At 40.5% G+C, this 12,607-nt stretch overlaps 1 protein-coding gene across 15 annotated transcripts in view; it reads right to left on the bottom strand.

The window, feature by feature from the left end:
* FRYL (FRY like transcription coactivator) overlaps positions 1 to 12,607 on the bottom strand; it is a 253,042-nt gene that overhangs the window by 62,966 nt on the left and 177,469 nt on the right. For all 15 annotated transcript variants that reach the window (XR_011999897.1, XR_011999900.1, XR_011999898.1 and 12 more), the window contains 7 exons: positions 10,891 to 11,051; positions 10,252 to 10,362; positions 9,089 to 9,243; positions 8,664 to 8,763; positions 7,067 to 7,235; positions 2,807 to 3,063; positions 2,295 to 2,435 (listed from right to left, as the gene is read on the bottom strand). Coding sequence is in view for 10 of the 15 variants with exons in the window: in XM_026016535.2 (XP_025872320.2) it covers positions 2,295 to 2,435; positions 2,807 to 3,063; positions 7,067 to 7,235; positions 8,664 to 8,763; positions 9,089 to 9,243; positions 10,252 to 10,362; positions 10,891 to 11,051 (1,094 nt within the window). In the remaining 5 variants the exon portion in view is untranslated. The remainder of the gene's footprint in view (positions 1 to 2,294; positions 2,436 to 2,806; positions 3,064 to 7,066; positions 7,236 to 8,663; positions 8,764 to 9,088; positions 9,244 to 10,251; positions 10,363 to 10,890; positions 11,052 to 12,607) is intronic.

The following is a 12,607-nucleotide window of genomic DNA, read 5'->3' as shown; positions in this document are numbered from 1 at the left end:
AAATGTGGTCCTGCCAGCATTAGACATCATCACCGGGAGTGGCCAGAAATCTAGAATCTCAGGCCCTGTCCCAACCCCTGACCACCCCCTCCCCCCAGAGCCAGAACCAGATAGCCTGGTGATTCACCTGTATACAGACAACTGAGCAACTCTGCTTTACATGACCCCTGGGAAAATCTTTTTTTTTTTTTTTTTTTAAAGATTGATTGATGGACTTGTATTTGGGGGGGCGGGGAAGGGCAGAGGAAGAGGGAGAGAAAGAGAAAATTTCAAGCAGACTCCCACTGAGTGCCGAGTCTTATATCTTATGACCTGAGCCAAAAATCAAGAGTTGCATCCTTAGCCTACTGAGCCATCCTGGTGCCCCATCCCTGGGCAAATCTTAAAACCTGCTTTATTATATCATATCAGAAATCTTATAATGACTACCCAATTATAACTGACCTACCCACAGCACTGTATCTACCCAACCTGCTTGAACCATCTGCTAGTTCTGTTCTCAGATCCAGGGTACAGTCCTGCCTCTGTGCCTTTAATGTGTCTGACTGTGAGGACCGACCGCTCTCTAATCCTGTTGTGTCTTCTAGCTCCAGCCCCGCCCCAGCTGCACTGCCTTCTCCACAGACTGGGAATTCCACTCTAAGTGACAGAGCCAGTGGCTGTGCAACACTGAAGTCCCTCTTCTCTCTGCCCTGTTTCATTCACCCGTAGAACTGCCGGCGTCTTCACATGCTCAGACCTGAGAATTCAACGAGATGGTGTAGGTGAGGTGCTTAACCATGCCTGGCCGACAGTAAGTGATCAAGAGATGATAATGAAGAAATTATGCCTGGCATTCAAAGTAGCTCCTTTTAAGTTCCTGGCAAACGGTTATTCTCTGAATTTCATCTTGGCTTCTTGGATTTCTTACTTCACGCCTGTCTCTTCTTTCAGCCCAACTCACGTTTATCCATCCAATTATTTGGTACCTTCTCTGTGCTGGGCACTATTTCGGATTCTGGGAAGAGGGTGATGACCCAGACAGAAAAATTCCTGCCCCTGAGGAGCAGCATCAACCGTGCTGACCGAGGCCAAAGCAGTGAGGCAAAGAGGTAAAATACGTGTTGGATGATGGCAAGTGCTGGGAAAACCAACAGGGCAGGGAAAGGGGAAAAGAGAGTACGTGTTGGGACAGAGCATCTGCAGTCCTCACGGGAGGACCAGCACAGGTCTCAATGAGAAGGGGCACTTGAGGAAAGATGTGAAGGAGGCAGGGGAGGGAGCAAGGTGGCAAGGCCCTAGGGCAGGGCAGCGAGGCTTCGGGTAGGGGGCCCTTGGGGGAAAAGAGGAGGAGCGGAGCTCAGAGAGGTAAGGGTGGGGGGCATTCCTGTTTCCCACCACACCTTCCTCTCCCTGACTGCCAACAGAGTATTAATTCTGTGGCAGGCCTTCAGAACAAGGCTGCCAGTAATCGAGGTAAGTGGGGGGATGTTAGGCCAGGCAAAGGCATTCAATGGCTTGTTTAAAGTAGGACCTGTAACATTCTGCAGAGCTAGTCTCCTGTGGAACAGTCAGGACACTGCTGTGGGCCTGATGTCCATGTCTGGACACACACGTGTGCACTTGCACGCCTGTGTGAATCCTGTTTGACCCTCCTGTCTCATAATCTACCCTCGTTGAGAATGTGAGACTAAGTATTGCTTTCCCCTGTAGAGGGTAAAGACTGTGACATTCCTCGCTGAGTTACCTCTTCCTCTGCTTTCCCTTGCTTCTGGAGGTACAATTCTGCAGGCGCTGAGCTCCCTCCCTCACCATTCTGCTCTAATATCCAGCTCCTGCCTTGAAGAAATTATAAACATTCTCAGTTTGTGGTCTCACTTCTCTGTCACTTCCTTGAGGTTCATCTCTAGTCCTCCCAGAGAGCTGTGGTTCCTCCATTATTTGCCCTCCGTACTCTGCAATTTTCCTTTGTAGCCCTTATCAAGCCTGGGCTTTATTAACTTGCTGATTTATTCATTAAATAGATTAGGTGAAGGTTCAAAGAATAAAATCTCCATCTCCCCCAGGACTGAAATGTCCAGAACCTAGAAGAGCACCTGGCCTGTAATAACAGCCAGATGATATCGGTAGACATAAAGCAATGAATAAAGGCATGTGTGATTTCCTGGCAGGGTCCTCACTGTAGCCCTTGCTTTGCCTCTGCTGCTTTCCTGCTGCCCATACTCCGGTACCACAACAAACCAAGTAAATACTATTTAAAAAAAGAAAAAGAAAGAAAGAAAGTAAGAAAAAATTAAATGAACCTGAATACGTACATAAGGCAAGAGGCTTGGTTCACTATTCACTCCACAAATGCTGATCAGAAAGTGCAAAATTATTTTCAGGTTTTTCGGCCAGCCATCTGCGAGCGTGGTCCACACATTCTCCACCTCCGACCAGGCCAGCTCATCACCATACTAGACGCGGTACACACAACGCACACTTCAGTGATGGTTGCTTATTGAATCCCCAACTTGTCAACCATGAAATACTAGAAAGTCATGTTTTTATAGACAACTTCAATCTCTTCCATACTCTAGAGGAATAGTCATTTCTTTCAACAACTCTAAACATAAATATCATTAATCATATATGATTTTTATCTTGTCCTCCATAAGACATATTTTCTATTTAATGAGAAGTATCTAAAAGAAAGGAATTTGGTTTTTTTTCAAACCAGTATCTGTTTGGCGAGCCCAGGATTATCTGATCTCTTCATCCACTATTTCCAACCTTTTCTCCTCCCCTTAATTCTGTGCAGTAGGGGTGAACACAAGCTCCACTTTACCTTTGCTGTCATATACATCAGGTTGTTCAAAACCATCGCAGTGGCTTGTGGGGACCCCCAGCCCTCTCCTCGCAACCAGCGCCTGCTAGTCACCATCAGTTCCCGGTCCTTTAAGGAGTCGTCTTCATCATCATGCCGCCTCGCCGTGGGCAGAGGTTTTAGGTCCACCAACTCGATGTTGTTCATCCACGGCAGGAGATAGTGCAGCATTACTTGCCTCCCGGCGGGGTGGGCAGTCTGAATTCTCTGGCTTATCTCTGCGATCAAAATAAGCCAAAAGAGGGAACAACCAGTATCACTTTGGTTTCCTTTGATTTGTAATTAGTATTTCAACATCTCGTTCTTAAAGAATAAGGAGTCAAGATTTTACTCATTACTTTAAAAAGATTTTACCCATTTATTTGAGAGAGAGGCAGCAAGTGTGAGCATGGGGGGACGAGGGGCGGGGGGGGGGGGGAAGCTGTCCCCCTGCTGAGCAGGGAGCCCCATGGGGGCTCGACTCCTTAACCAACTGAGCTGTCCAGGTGCCCCTTGACTCACTGCTTTAAAAAATTACGAGTGCTGTTTCCCCTTTTAATAAATTTCATCTCAATGACATAAAGAAAATTAACAACTAATGTTGTTTAGTTAACAACTTAAACAATCTAGTTAACAACTAAATTAACAATTTAGTTAACAATTTAGTTAACAACTAAATTAACAACTATAAAAATCACATGCTTTTATATAACAATACTCTTGGTGGTTAAGACATATAAATGCTTATGCATTGTTGCTGGTGTTGGAAAGTGGCACAACCACTACAGTAAACAGCACAGCAGCTCCTCCAAAAGTTGAATAGAACTATACCATATGATCCAGCAATCCCATATATATATATTCCAAAAGAACTAAAAGCAGGGTCTCAGAGATATTTGCATACTCCTGTTCATGGCAGCACCATTCACAATAGCTAACAGGTAGAAAGCAACCCAAACATCCATGGACAGATGGATGGATAAACAATGTGGTGCACACAGAGACAGGTTTGCAACGGAATACTATACAGCCTTTAAAAAGGACATCCTGTCATGTTACAACATGGATTAACCTGGGGGACATTATGCGAAATGAAACAAAAACACAGATACTATATAAGAGGTATCTTAAATAGTCAAATTCATGTAAATACAACTACAGTGGGGGTTTAGCAGGAGGTAAGGGGGTAGGGGCAAAAAAGGAGTTGTTTAGTAGATGGTTCCAGTTCGATAGGATGAAAAACTTCTGGAGACCTGTTTCACAACGATATAAACATACCTAATGCTACTGAACTATTCACTTAAAATGATTACAGTGGTAAATTTCATGATATGTGTATTTTATCTCAATAACACATAAGTACATGAGACAGTCCTTATACATAGATTAATTTAAACTGACCCATGAAAAACCTCACCTATGTTGGTTCTCTATAGGGGAGACTCCTAGGAAATGCTTGTTACTTTTACACTCATCTCATTTAGTGCTCATGATAAATGTGTGAGGTGGCCAGAGGCAAAGTAACCTGCCTAAGTCAGAAAAGTACCGAGTGGCAGAGGATCCAAACACTAGGTTGATTCCAAGGCCCATGTGCTTTGTGCTTTTATAGTGTATACCCTGTTAAATTTCTGTAAGTCACTTTTAATAAAAACCTTTTTTCTCCTTGGCCCCCTCTTGCCCGCTAGGCTTTGTGGTTATTTACTCATTAAAAGGAGTAAATATAGAAGTGTAGTGATTCAAAAGGTCATTCTGGAACTGCACACACATGGGTCTGAATCCCAGCTCTACCCGGTATAAGCTGCTTGACCGAGGGCCAACCTGTCAACCTCTGATCCTCAATTTATTATCAGTGAGAAGAGGGTAACAAAAGCAGTTGCCTCATGGGATTATCATGGCACATTGGAAATAGCGCTGATGAAGTGCTCAGTCCAATGCTTTCTGGTTATATTTAATTCTCACTTTTTACAAGAATCCCTTCTATTAACACATTAATGTTACTGCCTCCGGTATGAAAGGAAAGACCTGAAGCTCTGCAAGTAGTTGGCTGAAGAGGTTCTGACCAGGGGAGAGGTGGTCATTTGTGGGAGCTGGGGCCACAGCAATGGCAGTGACCTCTCTCTGGGAGACGGGGTCTCCTGAGAAGGAGGCCTGGGAACACGAATACTTAAGATAGAAGGAAAGAATCCACCAAAAGTGACAGAAAAGGAATAGCTCACAGCAGAAGGACAACCAGGAAATATTAAGTTTCTAGAAATCAAGAGAGGTCGGTATTTAAAGAAATGTAAGGTGACAAACATTAACTGCCTGGAAAAGTAGCCAACAGACTGAAGACCAAATGTTGATGATTAGACTTAGCTGTTAGAATGTCTTCAGTAAGTTCAGAGAGGAAGCTCACACGAATGGAGTCTAAAGGCCATTTATGAAGACGTACGAGGGCTGAGAACACGGAAAAAGTGAATGTGGATAGTCAGGCAGGTAAAGGGGGTGGCGGATGGGCCTGGGGTGGGTGTAAAGGAGGAAAAGGACAGGAGGAAGCCAGAGAGCTAAAGACATTTAAAGATTACTACAACTGGTTCCAGAGAAAGGAAGGAGCAGGACCCTCAAATTTCAAAGTGGGGCAAAGCTTATATCGACAGCGATCCCATACGATCCCCAACAAATACTCTGCTCATCTTGCCTTGGAAACAATAAAACAGAAAACTGCCCTGAGCAGGCTTACAGGCTATATTTTGGTTTAGAATAAACCATTTTAAGCAGAGGAGTTATAATTGGCAGATCCTAATGACAAGTGTCTGTAGACAGAAGCGAAGGACACGGCATCTGAGCTGTGGGCATGGGCCACCCCCACCAATTTCTTGAGCATTGAGCCTCAGTTGGATGGCTTCGCCTTCTGCGTGGGAGCCTCGAGAAGCAGCCCAACTGCAGCATCAGTGATCATGGCAGCCACGGCTTTGCACTGCTGCATGGCTTTCCCCCATTCGGGTCACTGAGGGACGGGAAACTGTTTCTACTGTGGAAATGGGTGCTGTGGAAAGATGCTCAAGGAAGGTTCAGGTGACTAAGTCTCTAGGCCAAATGAAAGAAAGGAGCCACAGCAGGATCCTGTCATCTCCTGGATGCCTGTTTTGGTGCGTGTCCAAGTTTCAAACTAAAATAAGATCTTGTCACAAGTGAAAGGCAGAAAAATGACCTAAGGGTTAAAATTAAGTTTTCAGGAAAAGGATAAAGCACATTAGGAGCACTTGCCATAGTGTGTTCACTGGGCAGAAGGTTAAACTAGATTTTAAACAAAAACTCCTAAATCTGGGTCCTGGGAGATCCAGAGAGAAAGGACACCTTGCCTGACCCATAGTCCTGCTGTTTTAGAAACCCCTGGAAGGAACTGTTGTCGGCACAAGAGAAGGAAACTGGAACGGAAAGCAATGTGGGATCCTGGCAGGAGTTTTGCTCAAGGCAGTACAGGACCTTTCCTATGATGAGAGGTTTCACTTACAGAAAGAAACCTGTATCTTTATCCCTGCTCATTTTTATTATTAAAGATAGACCGGGATCCCTGGGTGGCGCAGCGGTTTGGCGCCTGCCTTTGGCCCAGGGCGCGATCCTGGAGACCCGGGATCGAATCCCACGTCGAGCTCCCGGTGCATGGAGCCTGCTTCTCCCTCTGCCTATGTCTCTGCCTCTCTCTCTCTGTGTCTTTCATGAATGAATAAATAAAATCTTTAAAAATAAATAAATAAATAAAGATAGACCAATATGCAAGATAAAGTGTATGGCAAGATTTAGGAAGTTCTGTGTCTACTGAAGAAACTTTTTTTTTTTTTTTAAAGATTATTATTTATTCATGAGAGACACAGGCAGAGGGAGAAGCAGGTTCCCTGGGGACTTGATCCCAGAATCCGGGATCATGACCTGAGCTAAAGGCAGATGCTCAACCACTGAACCAGGCATCCCGAAGAAACGTTTTTAAGTTGCATGTGAAGCCCCCTCCCTTTTTTTGCCCCCTGGGGTGGAGAAGAGAAGGCAAAGTGAGAAGCCTTACAGTAATAAGAAATGTATGTATCAAGATAGATTAGTATTAAATCTTATTAAAGGAAAAAATTCTCTTTCATAGAGACACGTTCTGTTTTGAATCAGCCTCAAATTTCTTATTTAAGCAATAAGAAATTTAAGATTTCCTAAAAGTAGTTTTTTTTTTAGAAATGATTGCTAAAGAAAACCCAATAACCGGTTCAACGCTCATACCTGAGAATATGGCGAGAGTGAGCTCAGGATAGGCCCTTGCTAATTCCTCAGACAGCTGATAATACGAAACAGAATACAGATGCGGGAGAGGAGACAGCTGGCTGAGCACTCCGTCTGTTCTCTGAACTTCTAATTTGTGAGCATAGCGAAACATCTTCGGTTCCAGGATCTGCAGGAAGGGAGATTCAAGATTTTATGAGTCCTCTACATTTCAGCTATAATTCAGAAATAAAATCTCCTGAGAATTATTCCAATTTAAAGGCTATATAGTTATGTATCTCGTAAAGTATCTCAGATGTTAGTTTCTAATTCCCAGGAATGTTTGCAAAAGATCTCTAACTGTTTACAAGGTTTACACTCCTTGGGCTTAATGCCAATGGTCCGGGTTAGTGACCGTCTGAAAATGACTTTAGCAACTTACTATACAATTACTTGCAGAAGATTGACCACTTTCCAGTTCAAAAACAGGATTATATGAAAAACATGTGTAAGTGAAACAAAAAAATCTTCAAGCAGATCTTGGTGAAATACAGATTAAATATGTAATATGAGCTAAAAATTATTTTAACATTATACTATGTAAAGAGACAGCACTGAACTTTCTTCTCAGTTGATAAAGACATGAGGGTATAATTCCTAAGATGACCACAAACCGGCATCAGTACCACTTCAAACCCTCTGGAAAAATCTGCACCTACTGGAATCTTGCTTTTAACTTGGTTAAGAGTGAAGAACCTGGGGATCCCTGGGTGGCGCAGCGGTTTGGCGCCTGCCTTTGGTCCAGGGCGCGATCCTGGAGACCCGGGATCGAATCCCACATCGGGCTCCCGGTGCATGGAGCCTGCTTCTCCCTCTGCCTCTCTCTCTCTGTGTATTTGTGTGACTATCATAAATAAATAAAAAAATTAAAAAAAAAAAAAGTGAAGAACCTTATCCTATCATCAACTAGTTAGGTATTGGATAATAATGCTATCTCCAGGCTTGGTAAGTTAACTTTCTTGGTTCTTTCTCTTGGTCTAATAAAGAAAAATTATACAAGCTCATCATAAAGGGGCTATTACTTTTTACTTGGTTCTCAAAAAAAAAAAAATTGGCTCACATTATTCTTACCTGCTGAACAGAAATAGTTACATGCATAACGTAGGTCCCGACTGCTCGACATTCATTGGTAGATACACATATGTGGGAGTATATACGTAACTCCTCTGTAACACACTTCTGAATACTCTGTATTATTTGTAGACTCAAGTGATCTATATTATCTTTGTTTTCTATTTGTAGTTATAATTAGGAATTGATACCATGCCTCCCTATTAAAAATAAAGCTGAGGGGCTCCTGGGTGGCACAGTCAGTTGAGCACCTGACTCTTGGTTTCTGCTCAGGTCATGATCTCAGAGTCATGAGATCGAGCCTGTCAGGCTTTGCACTGAGAGCAGAGTCTGCTATAGGTTTTTGCTCTCTCTCTCTCTCTCTCTCCCTCTGCCCCTCCCTACCTTGTGCTCTAAAATAAATAGATCTTTAAAAAAAAGGCTAAATATTTACATGCTTTATTAAATTGTCAACAAGAGATATTTTGACTAACATTTGCTTACAAACCTGTAACAGTTGCATGGCAACTTCATAGATACTTCGAGAAGAATCAGCTGCTTTAAACAGTATCAGATTCAGGAGCATCACTGTGTCACACTGATAATCCCTGGGGACAAATTTTACATGTTAGAGAAATTTTAGAGGCTTTCATACATTAATAAATACAACATACAAAGGGCAAGGCTGCAAACCAAGTTTTTAAGCCTATGACTAGGTGTTTTTTATTGTTGGGTTTTTGTTTTTGTTTTTTAAAGGCAAAAAGTCCAACAACAGATGCATGGTACTCATTATTTTTAGTCTGGTCCAATTTCATTAGAGGTCAAGGAAATAAAATACTGGTTTCTTACTATTTCTGAATTCAAAAGGACACATTTTCTTAAAAACAAAAAAAGAAAAGCTAAATAAAATATGGAAGACAGTAGCTAGAGTACCTGTTCTGGAATACATTAGCTATGGCTTTAAAGCAGCCAGCTGCCACTCTGGTGGAACCAGTGTAACATCGATCCACAGCCCAGTACATGAGGTTGCTCTGATCCGGGTTCAGCTCCAGCAGTAATGTAACTGCTTCACAGCCCAACTGATGAACCTAAGTAAAGGTCACAACATTGCCCAGGATAAAGAAATTTATACATTTTACATATAAAATAAACTACTATATATATACATAAACATATATATATAAAAAACTACTCTTATATAAAACTACTTTTCTATAAATATATATATATAAAAAACTACTTTTCTACATTTTCATTAACAAACATGGTATATGCTTATTTAATGTATTTAAGCACAAAACCCCGTCTCCTTTTGTTCAACTTCTTCTCATTTTATTCAGCCAAAAGAAAAAAAAAAAAAAGATGGCATGGATAAATTATACTTGGTCTCCTGCTTTTTACACAACATTCTAAGTAGTACAATTCTGTCCTCCAGCAGAGCCCTGAAGGCGGTTGATGAATATGAACGGTGATTAAGTGCTTTCAGAAAAGTGAGTTATTAACCTCTCCAGTTATTTTTATCAAGCTTCATTCTTGTTTTTGATAACCCAATAGAAAAATTATTCTGAGGGGGAAAAATGTAAGTCCTGTTCTAAATTGTGAAGTCTGTGCATGTACAGAATGAGAACAAGAAAAAGGGAAGGCAAGAGTCATTGGAGAGGGGTCAAAAAAAGAAAAATGATATTAAACATAAAAAATAACAGATTTCTTCCATGGAGCTCAATGCATTCCATCTTAATATTTTCTTTATAGATCAAGAACCCTATCATGAGAAATATATATATTATATATATATGTTATATATATATAATATATATATGTGTGTATGTATATATACATATATACACACTACTGTATTAATCTTATAAAAAAAGAGGAAATTAACATTTAAATAATAAAAATTAGAAATTTCTTAAATTACTGCATCCTTTAATTTCATATAACATGCTTTTTGCATATAATTCTAAACCTATCATACATATAATATATATGTTATATATATAAATATATAAAGACTTGTTTTCAGTGGGTCATACTGTAATTCCAGATAATGCAGAGCGATTTATGTGAAATTTTAAAGGAACTGTCATAATCACCTTTTTGTCCAGAGAGTCCAAAATGTTATCCAGCCATTTGTACAAATAGCCATCTGATGAAAGTCCTACATTATCTGCAACAGGGCCACAACATAGGACAGCAGACATAGCCTTCAAACAATAATATTAGAATTACATTTAAAACATTTAAGAGGTTATAGGTTGGCTGCTTAATGAGAAGAGGCAGGATATTTTTATTCATGCTCAGGTAGCCACAATATCTTTAACTTTTTCCTTTATAAAGAAGAGTATAATAGCAATTTTTGAAACTAAGTCATTTATTATGAGTAATAAGTAAATACATGATACCGGGTAAGGCATGGAGTTTGAATGGTACTGGAAGAGAAGAGGAAAAAAAGGACCCAGAGAAAGTACTTAAGTGGGGAAAAAAAGAGGCATTTCTCAGTTCTTTAAGAAAATGGCATTTAAATTTTGGGTAGATTCTGTAACTTTTTTGCATTGTGTTTTATGTAGTTAAATAAACGTAGAGTATAAATATTTGAATATAGCAGGCAAACATATATTCTAATATTTTCCGGTACTCAGAAGAAGTCGATCCTTTTTATAATAATAGGCACCGAGAGACAAAGTTAACTGCACTCTTCACATAAGAAAAAAACTCAGATTTCTAAGTAGTACCTTTAGTGCACAGTACTGATGTCTGTTGATTTGCATATTTCTGTCACTGTATCTGTCCAAGGGTGTAAACATGATGCTAAAAGGACCTGCCCAGTGACTGAACAGCATAAACAAACTGTGACGAAGGCTCTGTTGAGGGAAGATACTTCTTCTCTGGTGCACTGAAAAAAAAAAATAGAAGGGAAAAAAATTTATTTCCATTTCTTTTTATTTTAACATGCACATCAACTTACTTGGTATTGAAATGTAATATTACAAAAAAGAAAGCAAAAGTTTTCCTTTGAACCTACCGAAAACCTCCTCAGTGACAGCAATCACTGACACACACATGCAAGACCCAGAAAGAGGGTTGCGGTCTATGACCCCACGTAGCGCAGCATCATGAGAGACACGGGTTCTCTGCAAGCAGAATTTCGAGGCAGGCACGGTACTGGGAGCCAGGACCCCGCTCCTCCCCAGCTGTTGCTGGCTACATGGTAAGCTTGGCCAAGACCTCAACATAAACACAACTCGATCTTTGTTCATTGCCAACACAATGCTTTGGATTAGGTAGGGCATCTCTGAGCTTTGTCTGTGTTCAGCTACACAGGTGTCTTTATAAAAGAATCCTTATGTGAAATCTTGATATACAGAACAAAGGAGTGACCAGTCTACTTGAGGTAAGAGGTGAGGCCTAGAGTTAAATCCATCCTGCTGCCTCTTACTGCTGTGACCGGAAGAGAAATAACATACTTTGAAGACCCCTGGTTGAGATATCTCCAAGAATTCTTTCCACTTGAAAAATTCCATCTACAAGTTCTCTGCATTTAATCCTTGTTGAAGAAACTCAACAGTATCTTAATGAACCAAGGCGGAAGCTATGGAAGAATGTTTAGTGATGGACTAAATTATATCTTTGTGTTAATGAGCTTCAGATCAGAAAATATGGAGGGAAAGAATACTCTTCTTCTCTAAATAGCATCATTTCCCTCTAAAGTTCGAAACAGGGCTCCTGTATTTGAAATTAATGTGCCTAAAAAAATGCTTACAGGTTTCTCTTATAAAACACAATCCATGCTCTCACTTTAAGGAGTCACCTGTTTGCATGTTCTTTTAAAGGTAACAAAATGATTCCTTTGCAGAAAAGAGAAAGAAACATTTGCTTTTACATTGTATACCCAAGACCACAGTCACATTTTTATGTCTATACTTGCAAACAATTTATGTCTTTTTAAAATGTAACTGCATAGACCAATATTTCTGGAGCCTAGCCCAGTACCTGGCATATAGCATGTACTGGAATCATAGGTACACACACCTTAAAGGAATCAATCAATAACACTGTATACCCGCTATACTTTGTACTGTGGTCCAGGCCCTTCTTTCATTATTCAGAACCACCTGGTTAATTCTACTTTCAATTACCATTTGGAACAGAATTGTGTTTTGCTTACTGCCTCTAGAAGGAGTTTGTCTAAAGTAGCTTCTATTGATTTCTTACTTTTTTTGGTGTTAGTGTCTTGATTATCATTAAAAAAAAAATCTATGTGGGGTTGCTTTCTGATTTCTACTCACAACGCTAACTAAAGGTAAAACAAACTCTTGCCATCCATGTTATGCTGACATACGTTTCCACTATGTACACAAGCTGCTTTTTATCACCTTAGACTTAAAACCCTCAGGGGAAAGAAATATATGATGGTCCCTTAATATTCAATAATGTTTTACGAAACTGATA

Source organism: Vulpes vulpes, chromosome 2, assembly GCF_048418805.1.
Source record: "Vulpes vulpes isolate BD-2025 chromosome 2, VulVul3, whole genome shotgun sequence".
NCBI classification, from domain to species: Eukaryota; Metazoa; Chordata; class Mammalia; order Carnivora; family Canidae; genus Vulpes; species Vulpes vulpes.
This window is presented reverse-complemented; position numbering and strand designations above follow the sequence as displayed.